This window comes from Microcebus murinus, chromosome 15 (genome assembly GCF_040939455.1).
Source record: "Microcebus murinus isolate Inina chromosome 15, M.murinus_Inina_mat1.0, whole genome shotgun sequence".
In the NCBI taxonomy this organism is placed as follows: domain Eukaryota; kingdom Metazoa; phylum Chordata; class Mammalia; order Primates; family Cheirogaleidae; genus Microcebus; species Microcebus murinus.
This window is the reverse complement of record NC_134118.1, coordinates 38,270,148-38,291,281: the sequence shown is the minus strand read 5'-3', so window position 1 is coordinate 38,291,281 and position 21,134 is coordinate 38,270,148. Positions and strand designations below refer to the sequence as shown.

The 21,134-nt window shown below is 34.3% G+C and overlaps 1 protein-coding gene across 10 annotated transcripts in view; it reads right to left on the bottom strand.

Annotated features, from left to right (window-relative positions):
- The window catches only part of LRBA (LPS responsive beige-like anchor protein), a 635,991-nt gene that overhangs the window by 443,020 nt on the left and 171,837 nt on the right, over positions 1-21,134 (bottom strand). For all 10 annotated transcript variants that reach the window (XM_076010592.1, XM_076010588.1, XM_076010587.1 and 7 more), the window contains 2 exons: positions 19,285-19,726; positions 8,596-8,729 (listed from right to left, as the gene is read on the bottom strand). In XM_076010592.1, the coding sequence (XP_075866707.1) occupies positions 8,596-8,729; positions 19,285-19,726 (576 nt within the window). The remainder of the gene's footprint in view (positions 1-8,595; positions 8,730-19,284; positions 19,727-21,134) is intronic.

Genomic DNA, 21,134 nt, shown 5'->3' with positions numbered 1-21,134 from the left:
ATCAAGGAAAACATCTGCTTCAGGTTGGAGGCTGCATTAGCCCAGACCTTATTAAAGCTCAAACAGTGTGAGGAGGGAATTTAAGTAAAGAGGAAACTAAGAAAAACTGTAAAGTAACAGCTTGAAATTAAGGGTATCTCTGTGAATTCATGGTTCCAAAAGAGAGATGGAAATAACACACGTGAAGGAGAGTATATATTTGTATATACTTTCATATATAAATTTTTTTATATATGCACACACACAGAGTCCCTAACTCTGTCCACTAAGAGGACTTTGAAGCAGCAACATCTTAACACCTATGTCTTGGTCTCTAAATACTATTCTCCACTAAAAGAAAAAAATAGCTGATTCCACCTCTGTGGAAGAAAAGTACATTATGAGGCCAGGCACAATGGCTCACATCTATAATCCTAGCACTTTGGGAGGCCGAAGTAAGAAGACTGCTTGAGCTCTGGAGTTCAGGACCAGCCTGAACAAGAGCAGGACTCAGTTACTACAAAAAACAGAAAAATTAGACAGGCATGGTAGCACGTGCCTGTAGTCCCAGCTTCTTGGGAGGCTGAGGCGGGAGGATTGCTTGAGCCCAGGAGTTTGAGGTTGCTGTGAGCTATGATTACATCACTGCACTTTAGCCTGGGCAACAGAGGGAGACCCTGTCTCAAAGAGAAAAAAGAAAAGTACAAAATGAGCTTGAAACATCTAGTTGTACTTTCCAGGAAGCAAGGAAATGCCCAAGAAATGACAGAATATGTCACAAGGACACAGAAGCCAGTCTGAAGGGGCTCCCACTGACAAAATTGCAAACAATTTGAGCCTTAAAATAAATAATAACAATAATTATAATCCATTGAATCCATAAGGTCATATTGGTATGAATAAATTGGCACTCTGAAGAATAAGATACTTAAATGATTTCAAAATACCTTCCTTGAATTTAAAAAGTGAAAAGAGTAACTTTAGAAACCTGGCAGTTAATACTTTAATCAAGTGATCAAAGCTACTGTCATCAGTATTGGGACAAATAAAAATTGGGCACATGACTGCATTCTTTTCTTCTCAGTCTGTTCTGTAATATTCCTACCAAGGAAGCATATTCTGTTTCTAATCACAAATATAGAGCCATTCATTTGAGTTATTTCCAATTTTTGACCATTGACAAAGACTCTTTGTTCAACCAAACTTTAGTGAGGCTCCTCAACATTCTCCTAGGCCTATCTGTGTACTTCCTTGTAAAATCCAGTTTTAGCAAGAACCCTGGTTAAGTCAGTTTAGCAGGAAAACCCCATCCTGCATAAACGATCACCTTCAATATCTAATTGTGTTCCTCATCCTCCACTATCCCCCAGGTGATGTCTGATCACCTTGGTCTGTCTTCAGCAAGAATCCTGTTATGTCAGTTTAGTCAGAATTCCCCCCCCCTTACCCTTGAAGTTTCCCCTTAGTGATTCTCTACCCACCAACCCCCACCTTGATCTTGGGCTATAATTTCCCATTTGCCCATACTGTATTCAAAACTGAGCCCAGTTCTATACTGAGGTCTCTTTGCTCCTATTGCAATATTCCTGAATAAAATCTGTTTTTACCACTTTACTGTCCAATTCTGGTTTTTCTTTGATACTGTAAGAAATAATGTTTTGTAGATGCTTACATAAATCTATGTGCACTCCTTTATTTCTTGAGGTAACTTTCTAGAAGTCAATAAGCACACATGTTAAATGTTGGTATATATTGCCAATTTGCCTTCAAGAAAGAATAAACGATTTATAATTCTTTGATTATGAGTGAAATTAAATGCATTTTCCCAACTTACTTGTCAATTAACAAAACAGAAAATATAAATGAAGACTACTTTGATCTTTGCAGCATTTTCATTGTAATCTTTTTATGATTTATAATCATTCTTTATCTATAATTAGTGATATTTACTTTTTTGTCATACATTATAGACACTTTTCAAGCTTGTACTGATTTTTTGCCGTGCAGAATTCTAGAGTCTTCCCTTTCAACCACCTATACCAGCATAATTCAGAAAATAGGAATACAACCAAACTTTTAATAGGATTCTTACTTACGATACAGTAGATCCTCCAATATTACTTTCCCAAATCCCTGTAAACCACTACACGAAAAAGTCTAGAGCTCTTCTGAGTGATTCACTATGTATTTGATTCATGCTAACAAATTTCAGTAGAGCCTTCTATTTATGTATTACTTACCTATTAAATTCCCCCAGAAATATAAAAAGTTCTACTCTTCTCAGCCTGAAACCCATTTTTTTTTCCTGCTTTCAAAAATAAATGCCAGGTCATCCAAGACCAGAGGCTTTCTTTACTATATCTAAAGGAAATTCTGCTAATTTCTCAAGTTATCTCAAGCATCAATCTCTCACATAACTTCCATTATCAATTTTGTTAGAAAAGATGTTCTAGGCCAGGTGCGGTGGCTTACACCTGTAATCCTAACATTTTGGGAGGCTGAGGCAGGAGGATGGCTTCAGCCGAGGAGGAGTTCAAGACTAGCCTGGGCAACATAGCAAGACTTCATGTCTAAATAAATTTTTTAAAAATTAGCCAGACATGGTGGCAACCAATGTCTACAGTATCAACTACTTGGGAGACCTAGGCAGGAGGTTGGAGGCTGAGGTAGGAGGATCACTTGAGCCTAGGAATTCAAGGCTGTAGGAGTGGTGATCGTGCAACTGCACTCTAGCCTGGGTAACAGAATAAGAGTCTTGTCTCCAAAATTAACAAAAAAAAAAAACTTTAAAAAAAAGATGCCATGCACTGACAGAAAACACTTCACCAACCAACAACAACCAAATAAATTTCAAATTGAATCCTAATTCTCACTATTAGGCAAGTTTATTTAATAATAACTATATACTTAAGAGTTTGTTATAAGACTGAAATGTTTTGAGAAGCATCAAGGGATAGGTCTAGTTTGAATACAGGCTCTGCCATTTACCAACTATGTGATGTTGAGCAAGTTACTTAAGCTCTCTGTGCCTTATTTTTCTCATCTATAAAATTAATAGTGATGACTTCACTTTTAATTTAAGGATTAAATTAAAGTACTTAGAAAGGGCCTGAGCCATATTAAATGCAGAATGAATGATAGCTTTCTTTCTTTAAAATATTTAAAGAAAGTTAGCATGTTTCATTTTAGCCTGTACTTTATTTCAGCCTAAAAACACACCCAAATTCTTCAACAGTTATTTATGTGACACAAAGTATAGATAAATGAGATGAAGCTTATAAAGTACCCTTTAAAAATTCTTTTAAAAACTAAAGAAAACAAAGAATTAATTCCAGATTTAACTGTTATAAAAAGTAGAGTTCTACCACTTTCATTTACCAAATTGGTATAAAACAAAAAAAAGCCATAAATGTTTGGTAAATCTAGCCACTATCCTCTAGAAGAAAATACTTTTCTTAAAAGCCTGTCACCACCTCATGCCACTTCCAGAACTTCCTCAAGCTCACTTCAATTGTATCTTGCATTTTGATTCAACTTGCTTTTTTAGGCAAGGCAAATAAAGTTAGTTCTGGGTATAGATAAGGAGAGCCAGGATCTAATCAGAGGTTTTATGGATTTAACTGATTAAGAAAAAGCAAGGATCTGGGGCAACTTGACCTTCCCTGAAACATGCCTGGTCTTTAGATAGTACTTGATCAATAATCACCAGTTCTGATTATCAGGCCTCAGCCAAATATAAGGACTCAGAAATGGAGACTACTTAATCCCCCACAGGCTTAGGTCCTCTGGGAGAATGAGCAATGCAGCAATCTTTCACAATTAACCTCAGGATAATTATTGAGCCCATCTCTTAGAATGAGCATATTCCTAGAACAAAATCAACTTAACTATCCTTTCTGCTTTATTTTCCACAACATTCTTCCTTTCCCTTGATAATCAAAGTTGACTTTCCTTTTCACTGGGAATTGTGTTTTACTGACCTTTAACCCATCCTCACCATCCTGGCTGAATTGAGAGCTAACTGTACCTAAAAACTCTAACCAAGTAACTGGTGGTCAGGATGCATACGAGTAATTTAAAAAATGAAGCTAAAGCACACATCTCTTCATGCTGAAGTACACACATCAACTCCCATTTCACCATAAAAATATTTCCATTTTTGCATTTTTCACAATAAAATCTCAAATTAGAGGGCAAAACCAGGTGCAGTTGAAAAAAATTTTCCCCCTTAAGTATCTGGCATTTCTGGGAGTCAGGTCCAATACCTATGTTCATGCACAATACCCAGTAAAGTACTTCAGTGACCCAATAGCTTTATTATACTCAGTAAATAACACATGCAATTTTCTAAATTCTTGATAGCAATGTGATCATTGACCCACAGCTGGTCACTGACCTCTATTTCCAGTGACTAATTAAATATTTCTCAGCTTTATTTTTTTAATTGGTGATTAGTTTTTAAAGACTACATTTACTGGAATATATCAGACATTTTCTCTAGAAGGACTATTAATAGTTTTTCTTGAGTTTTTCTGAAGTTGATACAAAGGAACACATAAAGCCCCATCTACTTAAAAGTAAAGATTACTTAATGAATACCCCCAAAAATGTTTGTATACGGCTTTAAGCAGTAGTTGTAAAACATAATTAGCTTTCACTGTGCTGACACTAATTTTAACAAGATGAAATGCATTAAAAATTTGAAATACAGAAGGAACACTTTTGGCTATAAATAAGACACTAACAAAAATTATTGCCTCATACTACCCTAGAAGTAATGCCAATTTTTAAACCTAAAAGAGAATATAGCAGAAAAAGATTTTTTACAAAATAGTCTTTTTAAGACAGGGTCTTATTCTGCCATGCTGGAGTGCAGTGGCCTCATCATAGCTCAAAGCAACTTGGAACTCCTGGCCTCTCCACCTCCCAACGTGCTAGGATTACAGGTATGAGTCACTACCAAAGCCAACAGTAATCTTTTTAAATCATAAGAAGACACCTTACCAATAAGGATAAATAAATTAACCAGCAATAATTATAAGAAAATAAATCACATGAAAGAATAAACTAAAAATAGTGCTAGTTTCACACAATGTTGTCCTTAATTCCTGCCAGAGAGAAAAATGTAATTTCCAAATACATTGTGCAATTTTTTCAATTCAGATAAAAACATAAATTCATTAAAAATGTTTCAAATTAATTTAACATCAAATATTTCCAACAGATGATCACCACAGGTAAATGCAGAAGCTGCTTCCAACGTGTAGAATGATACTGACTTATCTTTTCCTTATCCTAGCACTGATAAACTGGCTCCTTCAAACTGACAGTTTTCCAGACATTCAAAAGAACAAAAAGGAACATGTAAATATATCATCTGTCTAGCATTCTGTCCAGGGAGTTTCCAATTGTTTATTCAAGATCCCTTTGGGTCTAAATAACTAATGTCCCTTGAAATGAAGAATCATTAAACCAAATGCCAATTTTTAATCCTTACATACTTATACTGTATTTGTGTATTTCTCTCTCTCACTCACTCATTAAATAAATGAAACTTTCATTGATTGAGTAAAGATAAGCCTCTTGGCCAAAATCTTATATAAAGCAAAGATTATGACTCAAATATTTCCCCTATATTAAACAAACTTAGTAATGTGTGCATGGCTCTGATAAACAGAATAGAGCCTAATATTGTAGTAAATAATAGAATTACTAAATTTAGCAAATTAGCAAACACCAAGCATATAAACTACTGAAGAAGAGTATACTTAGTTCCTTTATTGAGCTAGCTTCAATTCTGGTTTAATCATTTATGCTTTGTAGCTTGGTTGAAAAACAGCATATTTGAAAAAGAATAATGACATCATAAAATACAGAAGGGATACTGTATTCCAAGAAATTAAATCTTTGCTGATTTAAAATTAAATTTAATTTAAAATTTGCTGATATAAAATTTTAAGATTTTGATACATTCACTAAAATCCTGTTTTCTTTTTTCTTTTCTTTTAAAATATGCATATACTAAGGGTATGCTTTATTCTTTGATGAATATCTTCTACCACTTATTAAGGAAGGGCTGCCATTGTTGCTATTAGATTATATTTTTTTACTGCATAAAATGCTACAGAAACCAGGGTATACTATTCCAACTAAAATTTGAAATTTGTATACTAAAAACGTTTTGTATACTAATTATAGTTTTGATAATGTATACTGTAAAATGCAAATCCTTAATTTTTATGCTAAATTATAAAATTACTTCCATGATAATATTTTGATAGAAAAAACTTTGACATCACATAAAGTTGACAAGCTTCAATTCTTTTCCTGGGATCAGAAGCTATCCAATCTTAGTTTCTCTTTGATTGTACCACATGTAAAATTTAGAAGTCTCATTCTGATATTAAAATTTCCAAATAGGTCGGGCGTGGTGGTGGCTCACACCTGTAATCCCAGCACCTTGTGAGGCTGAGGCAGGAGGACCACTTGAGCCCAAGAGTTTGAGATCAGTCTGAACAACATAGTAAGATCCTATCTTTACAAAAAATAAAGAATGAAAAAAAATAGCCAAGATGATGGTATGTGCCTGCTGTCTTAGCTACTCAGGAGGCTGAGGCAGGAGGATCACTTGAGCCCAGGAGTTCAAGAATGCAGTTGAGTTATGATGGCACCACTGCACTCCAGTCTGGGTGACACAGTGAAACCCTGTCTCTAAAACAATAATAATAAGAGTATAATGGAACAATAAAGAAGATTAAAAATCTGCTAGAGTTTTATACTTTTTTCCTCTGTATTCCTCATTAAACCACAGATGAAAAAAATATATATCATACTATTGCAAGAAGTTAATAACACAGGACATCAGAGAGATGGAGATGAGAAGGTATATGAGAACTCTCTGTAGTTTCCACTTAATTTTTCCGTAAACTTAAAACTGATCTAATAATTATTTTTTCCTAAGAATAAAAATAATAAAAGATTACTAATGATATTTTGGAAAAGACACTAAGAGTAAATTTTGAAAGTCAAAATTGCCAGTAGTCCAACTGCATGGAGATAATCAAGTAACTTCACAGTAAACTAGTATATACCTTACATAGTTATAATTATATGATATGTAAAGAATTACATATAACATTTTTTTCACTTAACCTACTGTGAACATTTTGTCTTATCACTAACACTATAAAATTTGTAAGAAATCAATCACATGAAACTTTGGAAAAAATTATGTTAACTCAAGTGAAATAACAGTGAAAGAAAACAAGGAAGACAAAAGAAATAAAAAAATCATAGTATTTGTTTCTAGAACACATGATTATATAGTACACAGCAAGGAAAAAGAAAAGTCTCCAACTACTGACAAATAGCAATGTCAAGTTTGGAGCAAATCTCTCCAGGATATTCTAGTTTGCCAAATAAAGGTAGAATAGAAGATAAAACCTTGCCTGAGATGTTCCAAAAGAAGAAATAAAACCATTATTTCTGATCTTAACACAATCTACCAAGTCTTTCCTTCAAAATTCCTTAATTTTTCATTAATCTTTTTCTAGACTCACATGAATCCTTTTAGGAATACCCTATCTTGCTATTAATATTTTTATGAAACAGCACAAGATCTGGAAAAATACTACTGATATAAAATAACATCCCCTGTGTCCTAAACTGTGTTTTTTCTTTTGTTTTGTTTTTGAGACAGTGTATCCTCCCTCTGTCACCTGGGCTAGAGTGCAGTGGCAACATCATAACTCACTGCAACCTCAAAATCCTGGGCTTAAGCAATCCTCCTGCCTCAGCCTCCCGAGCAGCTGGGACTACAAGCATGCACCATGACACGGGGCTAATTTTTCTATTCTTAGTAGAGACAGAGTCTCACTCTTGCTCAGGCTGGTCCCGAACTAATCAACTCAAGCAACTTTCCCGCCTCGGCCTCCCAGAGCTTTAGGACTACGAAACTGAGCCACTGTGTCCGGCCCCTAACTTGGTCATTTTAATGTGGCACATTTTTCAAGTTTATCTAATATCATCACCATGCTTCCCATTAATACAGAAGGAATAAGAATCCTGCATCTATACATATGCTTTTGTACTTGGAAGGAACATAGAAGAAGAGATGGACAAAAATAAAATTGCCAAGAGAGTCACTGAACTAGTATGACCAGAATGATACGTATTTCAGAGTAGCATTCCCTTTCTAGTCCTCTAATTCAGAAAAATATGCAAAGGAAAACAATGTAGTACATACTATATAAACATTAGACAATCACTAACCAGATTAAAAGACTACATACATGTCACCAATACTTTCTTATTTAAACCACTATCTATATACATTTCTCCAGTACAGGGAAAGAAAAAAAGGGAAAAAGTATTTCTATAATCCACCCAACCGGTAGCATCTAATCCATCACACACTACTAGGTTTCAGTGAAGAATGCTGAAATCCCTGACTTGATTTAATTTTAATCAAATTTATTCAGAAAATAAATAACAATATAAAAGCACAAAGGTTTCTAATGTACCCAACAAAACTTAACTTTATCAAAAATCCTAAACTTTGCTAAGGTTTTAGATCTAAACCTTTTTTGTAAAAATCGCTGATTTTAACTAACTCACCTGGTGATTCTCCTCCCACATCTGAGGCTTGAGCTGAATCTACCGAGGAAACCACACTGACAGTGTTGGTAGGTATACTTGTGGTAAGTGTAGAAGGTAAGACTGCTGATTTTTTTGTTGCAATGATGACACTTCTGTAATAAAAAAAATAAATAAATAAATAGATTGGAAAACACAAATGATCACTTGCAATGCTTACATGAATTTCTGAATTTTTAAATAGAAATTAGGTAGCTAACTTACTCTGGTTTGCGGTTTTTTGTTCGTTTGTTTGTTTTGTTTTGTTTTGAGACAGGGTCTCATTCTGTCACCCAGATTGGAGTGCAGTGGTACAATCATAGCTCACTGCAGACTTGAACTCCTGGACTCAAGTGATCCTCCTGCTTCAGCCTTCCTAGTAGGTAGGACTACAGGCACACACCACCATGTCTGGTTAATTTTTTATTTTATTCTATTTTTTTTAGAGATGGGGTCTCACTATATCACCCAGGCAGCTCTCAAATTCCTGGGCTTAAGCAATCCTCCCACCACAGACACCCAAAATGCAGGGATTACAGGCATGAGCCACCATGTCCAGTCCCTTATTTTCTTTCTTATCTTTATGTGGATGTACAATTTAGAATTTTCTCCTAACATCAAATATCTATAATGCTATTCATATTTATCTGCACTTCAATTTTTTTAGAACAAAGACAATGTCCTATGGAAATAGAACAATCCATTTTAACATTTAAACATATTCACTACAGTATTTTTTTTAATTTAGGATCATTTTTAATTATCTAACAAAATATAACCAAAAGTATATAAAAAAAGAAATGTTGGCACTCAAGTAGAAAAGTAACTTTTTCTTAACCTCAGAATTGAAGCAGAAAACTCACCATGTTTCTACAAGGATTATAAGGCATTACTAATTGGAAATCATAAAACCTAGAAACCTTATAAGATAAAAAAAAATGAAGATATAAAAAATTTGCTAACATGTATACAACCCAAGTTTTTCTTTTTTAAACCCCAAAGAATATATCCTTCAATCATATCATATGGAAAAACAATGCATAGGAAGAGTAAACAGTAGACGCAAAAATGTCAAATAATCAAAGTTGTTCATCTTGTATATTATTCAAACACAGGTATTTATGATATGCCAAGTTCAATTAAAGTGTAATACTTTATACCAAAATAGTAACTAAAAGACCTTGTTAAGCATAACTTAAAAGGCATTTTTAATTGAATTTATCTCCATAAACATGCAAAACCCAGTTAATGAGGTAAAGAGGACAGCTGATATATAATGCACTCCCACAGCAGTGCTTACTTTTAATTACCTGGTGTTAACCATAAGCCTAAAGACTTCAACATTCAATTTATTTAATCACATCTTTTGTTGACAATACTGTAACTGCAAGCTGCAAGTATTCCCATAATAGCTTTAAAGTATGCAATTTCTAAACAAAGTTACTTAGTTACTTGATCCCAATAAATGAATTCAAAAGTAAAAAGTATGTAATTCAAATATTTTAAAAATATATTTTTGTTGTTATTTCAAAAAAGAGGTAACACAAAGCAAAATAGGTTCCGTTTTACTTCAGTGCCTATCATGTGAGGGCAAACACTGTTGCCAATTAAATCAAGTTCTCTTGTGCTAGGCATAGCTTATTCAATGTACTTGGGGGTAGCTGGTGTCACATCATTATAAGGGTGACTGCCAATGTTAACTATACACTAAAAAATAGAAGCAACAGCCACCTGAGCCCCCAATCCAAAATGGTGTGCTTAAATCATGGCAGCTTATACCAGATGAAGATTATTGACTTAAGGGGGAGTAGATATGACGTGTGTGTGTGTGTGTGTGTGTGTGTGTGTGTACATGTGTGCTGGTGGTACATTCAAAACACAATACAAAATGTAATTTGTATATTTCCTACTCTAGGGATACATTTACAAACCTATTGCTTAAGAAAATCTCTATCCTCTAGCAACCTAGTTTTTGAGGGGAAGGGAAGGAGAAATATGGAGAATGTACGTTCACATTTGTTCACAAAAGAACGAACCAGGAAAATCTAGTTTACTTATATAATAAGGACTGACAGAAGCAATACAAAATAATATTTAGAAAAATTAAATTGCTTTTTCTATAATCAAAATTTAAGATCTATACCTACCTACCCTATGACTCAACAATTCCACTCCTAGAATATTTCCCCAAGAAAACATATGTCTACAAAATATGTGCACAATAATGTTCACACAGGTTTTACTTACAATAGCCCCAAACTGGAAACATCAAATGTCCTTTATGCAGAAAAATAAACTTTTTAAAATAGTAGTATGCTTATGCAACGAAATATTATTCAGCAATGAAATATTATTCAGCAATAAAAGGAAACAAACTACTGATAAAAATAACATGGATAAATCTCAGAAACATGCTGAATGAATGAAACCTTATACTAAAGAACACATGCTTTGTATTTCTTTTTATATGAAGTTTTAGAACAAGCAAAACTAATCTATGCTAGGAAAAAAACAGAATAGTAACTGCCTCTGGGAAATGGGGACACAGATTGGCTCTGAAAAGGAAACTTTCAAGACAGATGATATCTTGATGAGGACTTTGTGTTACACAAGTGTATAAATTTGTCAAATGGTATGCTTAAGACTTGTCCCTTTCATTACATGTAAATTTTCCCCTAAAAAACTATATTACTCTCTAGTTAGAGAGCTGCATGCTGAAGTGTTTAGGAATAAAGTGAACAGATGTCTGTAACTCACTTTGAATTTCATCAAAAAAATAAGATTGATTGACAGATATATGGACAGTTATATGATGAAGTAAATAGGGCTACCGGCTGACTGTTGAATCTGTATGATGGGTCTATGAGTGTTCACTGCACAATTCTTTCAACTTCTCTTTATGATTCAACAGTTTCATATATCTGGTAACAAAAAATTTATTGCAAATGTTTCATATATGCACAATCCCTATTTATTCAAAAAAGACATGGTTAATTAAACACAGCAAAAGAACTTCATCTGACTTCATTTCTAATTCTTTAATCTCTTGCTGTTAATAATGCTTTCACCCATGAATAATACCCATTTTTTATTCAGTTCAGTAAATATTTATTGTCCAAGATCTTCAGCATATTCTCAAGAATAATACATCTAAAGTATGGCTTCCTATGTAGATTTACTTTTAACCCAGCATTCCTCACTAACTTCTGTAACATGGTCTCATAGTTTCTAAGCATGTTGTATCATTTCAAAACTCCGACCATTTCTATATGCTCTTCCTCAGCCAAGATGCCTTCCTCTTAGTCCTGCTTAACACTGAACCTCCCTCTTACCTTTCAAAACCTTGCTCAAAGGTAAGCCTTCGTGAGCTCCCAAAGTCAAAGTTCATAATGCACTATTCTTTGTGCTCCCACAAAATCCTGTTATGTAGTATAAAATTATAAATTCTAATAGCAGCTATGATTTAGTAAGTACTGACAATATGCCAGGAATGACTATTTAATTCTCAAAACAATCGTAAAGTACATATTATTTCCATTTAAAAAATTTAAAAAGTAAAGCTCAGAAAGGTAAAGTAACTTACCAAAGTAAATGAAAGAATTGCCCTGCAACGTACATTTGTCTAAAATCTAAAATCACAATGATCCAGTTAAAAGGACATTAGGCAGTAGGAAAATTTTGGGATATTTTCATACACTTTACCAACCATTTTCATTATTATTATAAAGTTTCAATGTAAATGACTAAAATCTTCAACAGAGATGATCTTTAACTACAACCACGTTTATCTTGCTGTATATAAGTGTAAATCTAATTTAGTAATGCATTTCCTAGTCTACAAAAATAATCCAGGAATTTTAATTTACCAGTACTTAAGAGTGATCATGTAGAAACTAAGAATTTCACATTATCTTTTTATATGAATCTTTGGAAAACACAAAGAAAATACAACATCCATTTGACAAAACTTTGAGAACCTACATCCTAGGGAATGTTCTAGGGGATATTTCTGGCACTTTTCTCAGGCTACAGCTTAAGTTTTTCTACTTAAGAAGCAAACCGAAATCCTTTTTAATGTTTAAAAAACAATTATCTGAACTTTTTATATCTGCCACGAATTTTAACAGAAATACTTCAAACTTTTTAGCATAAAGAAATTGAAAAGTAAATAACCAGTTATTCAAGCTAGTTTTTCAAGCTGTCAACTAAAAACTAAATATTCAAGAGATAAAATTATACTTATTATAGTTCATTTCTTTATGGACTCACTAACTTTAATGAATACTTAATATTTGTGAGGCACTATGCTAAAAAAATATGTGAATTAGCTCACTTATATTTGTAACAACCCATGAGGTTAGTAGTACAAATTATCATTCCCATTTTACATACGAGAAAAGTATAACTTTCCTAAAGTATCACACATAGTAAGTAAAAATATCATTTTGGTTTTTTACCTGAACAAGGGAGACTACACTCTTTCGGTGTTTTCTTTTAATTTATTAACAATAGGCAAATAGCAACAATGTCTTCAAGATCAGTAAGGTTCAGACATTCCACTACAGAATTATATCAGTTTCAAACATCACAAACCTTCACATAAATGCTATTTTATTTAACTTGCAAATAATTCACTAAAGGAGAAAAGAGCATTTTACCTTACCAATTTAGTCCCTAAGGATCCAGTTGAAAAGCCAGACCAGCCCTTGAACTTTATCAAGATAAGTCCCTGGCATCCACTAATCACCACAGAGGATCTTCAAATTAGATAAGAGCAAGAATTTTGGCATGGGAATGAACACAAACACCTTTCTGTGCACAAAAACCCACAACCTGGCAGCCTTTCAGCAAGGTTTCACTCATGTAGCTGTTACTCTAAACTTTCCAGCTATTGCTTGGAAGTTGATAATTCTTAAGATATGAGGAGAGTTGTGATTTCTGACACAGCATTCCTGAGATAAATACATGATCAGAGGGATGCTTTGAAATTCCCAAAGATCTTCCACTAGTCCATGACTGCATGAAAGTTTTTCAAAAGGTGTCTCTAGCTAAGAAAAAGAGAGGTAAAAAACAGACCAGTTTGCTTGCCATAAGATAATATATTTAACACATACCAGACATGTTAAGTTCCACAGAACATCCTGGAAAATGCTCTCATCAAAATTACCCTTTGTTTTCTATTTCAATAAACCCCTTAAAATGTATGACCTAAGCATAGCTTCCTAAATAAATTTATAATCAATTTACTTAAGGCACAAGTAAGACATAGATTTAATTTCTACACTATTTAAAAAGAAATAAATGCTCTAATATATAAAAATTTGGTCACTAATAAGGAAATCCCTTTCTTCAACTATAAGATATATTACATTTAAAAATCTAGCCCCACTTAAATATTTCTGAGTACTCAGTCCAACATTAACATAAATTCAGATTATAAAAATTAAGAATATCCAAAAAAAACACTGATCATTTATACCTCTTCCCATCCTCAAGATGCAAATATGGCCATTGTTACTAGCAGTTTGATATATACTTTTTTGAAGCACGTGTGAACATATAAATTCCAAACTATACTGGACACTGCTTTTTCATTTAAAAATATATCTCCACTATAATTTTACATCAGTACATAGTGTTCTGTCCTCTCTTTAATGGCTGCATGGTATTTACTATATGTATTAAAAAGAACACACATAAGCAATCATTCATAGATCGGCAACTATACAACCAATTTTTCACTATTCCAAAACGATGTTACTATGAAATGCAGTATAGCACATCAAAGGACAAGTTCTAGCGTCAGACAGCCTAGGATCAAATTTTAGCCCCACCATTTACCAGCATAAGACCATAGGCAATTACTTAATTTCTCTGTGTCTCAGTTTCTTCATCTTTAAAATAGAGATAAAAATAGCTATCTATCTACCTATCTAAATAATTCATTTAGAATAGAACTTCATATTAAGAGTAAAAGCTTAATATGCATTAGGTTAATTATGAAATTCCTCTTGCAGGAAACACTTATGTATTTCTTCTGTATAAACATCCAGAAGTGGAATTAAGTTTACATATATTAATTTTTTATTAATACTGCAATTTGTCCTCCAATAAATTGTAGCAATACAACAGTATAAAAATGTTTCTTCATATCCTCCTTAATACTAGATATGATTTCTTAAATCTCTGCTCACCAAATTGGGAGAAATTATCTTGTGATTATTTTAATATGCACTTCCTTCTCTATTAGTGATATATATCATCTTTACATGTTTGCATATTAACAGTATTTCTTCTTATATGAACTACCTGTTCCTACCATTTGTCCATTTTTCTAGATTAGTCATTTTATTGATTTGTTAAAATTATATATATGTACAGGGAATACAACCTTTTATTTGTAATACGTATTCCAAGTATTTACTGCCTATATATACACACACACATAAGAAAGCAGTGGTTACTAAATGTCTCATTAAATATGATAGTAAATTTTACATTTATTGAGTGATTTCTTCATGCTAAGTACACAAAGATTAATATCATTCATCACTATCATTTCACATCAATGCACTTTTCTGCCTTTTTTCCTCTTTAAAGGCTGTATAGGCTAGCATGGTGGCTCATACTTGTAATCTCAGCACTTTGGGAGGCTGAGGCGGGAGGACTGCTTGAGCTCAGGAGTTCGAGACCAGCCTGGGCAACAGAGCAAGAACACACTCCCCATCACTATGAAAAATAAGAAAAATTAGCCAGGTGTGATGGTGTGCACCTATAGTCCCTATTACTTGGGAGGCTGCGGCAGGAGAATCACTTGAGCCCAGAAGTTGTAGGCTGCAATAAGCTATGAGTCCTATCACTACATTTCAGCATGGGTGACAAAGCAACACCCTGTCTGCAAAAAAAAAAAAAAAAAAAAAAAAAAGCATCTGTATAGTATAGTATTACATGGTTTAGAAATGACAGTTTAGAGATGAGGAAATTTGTCCAAATTCACTACTAAATGACAGAGCCAGAAAAATCAAGTTTTGTCTGATTTCTAAATTAATAGTTGAATTTCTAATATTATAAAACCTATTTTTAAAAACAAAAAGACATTTGAATCTAGCAGCCACTAAATCTATGTTACATTGCATGTATATTAATATGCCATTTACCTAAAATTCAGATTCTGTCAATTTCATTACTCTAGGGCACAAGTAGATGGAGAAGGCACAAGATGACAGAGGATGATGGCAAAAAGATTCTCCACCAAATTTACATATTCCTTATGTTCTTTCGGAAAAATCTTAATTATCATAAATGATTTTAATAAGCTTCAATATCTACTGGGCCAACCCACAGAAGGTCTAAAGTACAAAACTCTAGGAGATGACAAGAAATAAAGGAAAGAGACACAAAAAAATAAACAACCTGAAAGTGGGAAAAGACTAAATAACTAAAAAAGATATTACTGCATAGTCCACAAATGAACATGAATAACAATAAAACAGATTCAAGAAGAGGTTAAATTATGATAAGAACGTGTCAAAGGAAAACAGAAGCCAACTGGAAGTGAATCCCATTGGCAAAATCAGATACAATATGAGCACCAACATAAATAAGAGATTTTACATTGAATAAAATAGGAAAACATAAGACCAATAATGAATACTGAAAATATGATAAGGATAATAGAATTTTATAGTATCTCTTCACAAGAGTACCTTAATAGTAAAGAAATATACAAAATACCATTTTAATAAGTGGTCGGAGTGAACATCAACAGTTATGAGATAAAACCATGTACCACTTGATAGGATACAAGAAGAAATAGGGTCCCTTCTGTGATACTTCTGTCAGAAATGCATTAACTTGAATCTTACCCTAAGGAAACATTAAACAAATCTAAAGTGGGGTATTTTCTAAAAAATAGCTGGGCTATAATCTTCTAAAGTGAAAAGATTATTAAACTCAAGGGAAGATGAGGAACTACTCTTCTGCATGGAAAGAGACTAAAGAGATGCAATTAAACATAATTATGATCTAGATCCTTATAATGTAAAGTTTATTACTGAAATAATAAGTAAAAACTGAAAGGTGTTTAAAGGTTAGAAGGTAGGATTATATCAATGTTCATTTCCTTATTTTGATAAATATAGCTATCAAGAAAATGCACAATGAAGTATTCAGAGCTGATGGAGCATCTTACCAGCAACTTCCTTTCAAATGGCTCAGGAAAAATAAAAGTCCTTTGTCCCAGTAAGTTTTCTCTAATTTAGAGCTTGTTTGCTGATAAAAATATTGATTTTTTTAAAAAAATAATATATTTCAAAACTGTAATATATGTCTCATGGGTAGAATTTCAAAAATTTTAATAACATACAAAGAAAATGTTCAGGCAAATTAGCAAAAGGTTTCTGAAGGCAGAAGAATCACAAAATCAAGAATCTGTAATCAGCTGTCAGGGGTCTGAACACCTTGTTGAATTCCTGAGTTTGTTGGAATCCACAAATTCCTACTCTTTCTTCCCCTCCCCCCACAAAGGCTGGCATAGTACTGGCAGGAAGGTAGCCATTTGTAAGTACAAGTGAATTTTAAGTTATAGCAAAGAAAACTCCAAGCATTAATTAATTAACATACAACTTGCCTATGCAATATTAAAATTATATTTTAAAATGATCTTACTGGTATGTTAATAAATAAAAATGTGAAATAATGTGTAAACCACACAACAAAAATATCCCTCTATGGTCAGGCACAGTGGCTCACACCTATAATCCCAGCACTTTGGGAGGCCAAGGCTGGAAAATAGCTTGAGCCCAAGACCAGAAGCTCAAGACCAGCCTGGGCAACATAATGAGACCCCATTTCTACAAAATAAAAAATAAAAATAAATTAGCTGGGAGAGGTGGTACACACCTGTAGTCCCAGCTACTCAGGAGGGTGAGGCAGGAGAATCACTTGAGCCCAGGAGTCTAAAGTTGCAGTGACCTATAATGAAGCCACTGTACTCTAACCAGGGTAATGCAGTGAGACCCAGTTTTGAAAAAAAACCAAAAACCTGTAATTTTCATATATTAGATCAAAACTTCCCCTTTTAAAATGGAAGCTTCAGAATTTAGGAGAGTTAAATTGAACTCCTGTTGCCCTTTTATCTTTATAATTTACAAATGCAGCTGACCCTTGAAAAACAAAAGTTTGAACTGCATGGGTCCACTTAACCATAGATCTTTACAAATATTAATAAATATATTGAAAATTTTTTGGAGATTTGCGACAATTCGAAAAAGCTCACAAACTGTATAGGCTAGAAATATTGAAAAAATTAAGAAAATGTTAGGTATGTCATGAATACATAAAACATATGTGATACAAGTCTATTTTACCATTTACTACCTTAAAACATATACAAATCCATTACAAAAGTTAAAATTTAAGAGGCGGCTTCAAAATTGCTGATTAGAGGCACCCAGCACTTGCCTCCTCCACAAAGAAGGACCAAATCAGCCAGTACATCATCACACATAGAATAGAGCCCATAAGAGAAAGCACTGGAACTCAGCAGGAAAGTGACAACAAACCTCTGATACACGGAAAAAAAGGGAAGCAAAGCCGCCAGCCTGGCTGGTTTCTACCTGGAGCTAGGAGAAATTCCCCAGTGCAGGGAAAAAGCAAGCAAGAGATCACCAGTGGTCCACAGTGCCACTGCAAACTCCTACAATCCTAGCCAGAGAAGAGTCCCTTGGTTGGTGAAGGGACTACAGAAAATTGCCTAGACTCCACATGACAACATTGTTCCAGAGAAAGACTTCAGACAGGGTCCCACACACCACCTGAGATGGAAGCAGCCATAGCATGGTGCCATTTTGATAGCACAGACCCCATCAGAACACATCCTTCCATGGAACCAAACAGCCGATGTATCTCCACATCCCTGGAGCCCCACTGACATGCCCCTATACTGACCCAGAGGCTGCAATGTCACAAACTATCAGACTCAGCAGTGTGGCTGGTTTCCCAATGTCCTACACTGTGTCCTAAAACTCCCCAGAACCTGAAAGCCACCTGCCTAACGCATTTGCCACTGATAGTACCTCATTCCCCCATCCCCAACAGAAGGGTTGACACACAACTGCAAATGGTGGAAGAAGGATTGGTACCACGTAGAGACATTTTTAGAGAAATGAAAAAGCAAAAAAATCAAACAGAAACTATGATGTATTTCCATAAAGTTACACTGAGTGTTCCTGCTTCTCCTACCTCCCCTTCCATCTCCTCCATCGCTTCTGCCTCTGCTACCCCTGAGGCAGCAAGACCAACCCCTCCTCTTCCTCCATCTCCTCAGCCTATTCAACGGGAAGATAAGGAGGGTGAAGAACTTTATGATGACTCACTTCCACTCAATGAACAGTAAATATATTTTCTCTTCCATGTGATTTTCTTAATAACATTTTCTTTTCTCTAATGCAAAAGTAGAGTATATAATACACAAACACAAAAAATATGCATTAATCACCAGTTTACGTTATCAGTGACTCCCGGTCAACATAGGCTATCAATAGTTAAGTTTTGGGGCAGTGAAAAGTTACACATTTATTACGACTGGGCAGGGGGTCAGCACTCCTAACCCACACATTGTTCAAGTGTCAACTACATAAGCATAACAAAACAAAAAACCATTTACAGTACCTGTCAAAAGATCTGAACTGCACAGGCTGTTCAACAGATAGATCGCCAAGAGCTCCAAGGCAGGCTGGTGGCAGAAGGGCAGAATCCACTGTGACTCCATCTGCTGGTATGTTAACCAAGCTTCGAAGAATGTCTTTCACGTTGACATTTTTTGAAACTGGAACTGATGGTGTCGCTTTAGTATCTAATTCATTTCCTCCATCACTTTTGGTTTCCTGAGCTTTATTGACTTCTAAAGAAAGAGTACACAGCACCTCACTGATTGCATCTGGCCCTGCACTGACACTAGCAGGTACTGTATGAGGAGTTACATCCATATTGTTTCCTAAACCAGTAGCTGTTTCTTCCCCAATGCCTGAGTCCCTCCTTCGAGCAGATGATGTGCTTTCAGATTCTTCCACCGATGTCAGAGTTAAAGAGCTGCATGCTGCTGGTGTGTTTTCTACATCGTACCCAGGAAAACAAGAAATTAACAAAAAAAATTTAAAACTAATTTTAAAAATATATATTCAGTCCTAATAGATGGCTATTTACTATGTTAAATTATGAAATATGTCATGTTCTAAAAAGCAAAAACTAATTTATAAAATGTACTGAGCAAATATTCCTATAATCAAAATAAATGGTATAATAAAACAAACAAATAATGAAATACCTGCAAAAATCCTCCAAACTAATCATGACATAGCAATGGGTAGCAACACAAGGCTGAAAGCCATTGGCCTATAAGAAAAATCCTTAGGATAAAGTAAAAACCCCTCTATCTCAAGCATGCTTGCTACAGCTGAAAAACTTGGTACACTTCCTACATGCATGAATAATTCAATGATCCTTAAAATCCACTACAACAAAGAACATCCCCTTTTCTCTCTGTCACTGCCACCAATCAGGCTTTCAACCTGATTCCAACAAACAAGCGCTTAACAACATGACCAAAAATCTACATCTTGCTTAATCTTACAGGTCAGTTCTCAATTCTAAGAGCACTTCATGTAACAACAGCAGCTGATTATACCCTCCAACTAGATAAGGCTTTCTTCATGTAGCTTGTAGGACATCATAATCTTTTGGTTTTCCTTCTACCACCATACTGGTTGTTCCTTCTTAACATCCTTAATTTCTTTTTCTCCTTGATTTCTTAAGTAGGAGGGACTCAATCCTTGGTCCTCTTATCTCCTCTATCTACATTTATTCCCTCAGTGATCTCATTCACTCTCCAAGTTTTAAATACCACTATGACTCTCCATCTCAAAAAAAAAAAAAGTCAGACTGTTATATATAATTGCTACCCTGTATCTTCTCTTAAAGGTCTAAAAGATACCTGAAACTCAATATACTGAAAACTGAGTTTCTTATCTTTTTATCTTTCCCTGAAAACCTGTTTCACCTTCAGTTTATCCCATGGTACCTTGTGCTTTGCAATCATTCTAGACTACTTTTTCTCTTTAACATAACCCACATCTAATGTTTAAAAATCCTGTTTTCTCTAACACCAAAATATATCAAGAATCTGACTGCTTCTTACCATCTTCTAGAGTTACCACCCTTGTCCACGCTACTATCACCTCTTGCCTAGATTACTGCCAATATCCTCCTAACTGGTTGTGGAAGATGGTTACTATAATGATCAACTGTACCATGCCTCCTGCTATTCACCCCAGTAAGAAGTATTTGAATCTGTTTCGGATCTGACTTACTTTAACCAACAGAATGTGGCAGAAGTAGCACTGGTATTAAGTATCCCAAATTTTAAGAAGGTCTGGCAGCTTTTGTATTCCCAGAACACCTGAATGTCTCTACAAGAAATATAGCTGATTTCTGATCTACCTTCCTGATGAGAACATATGAGA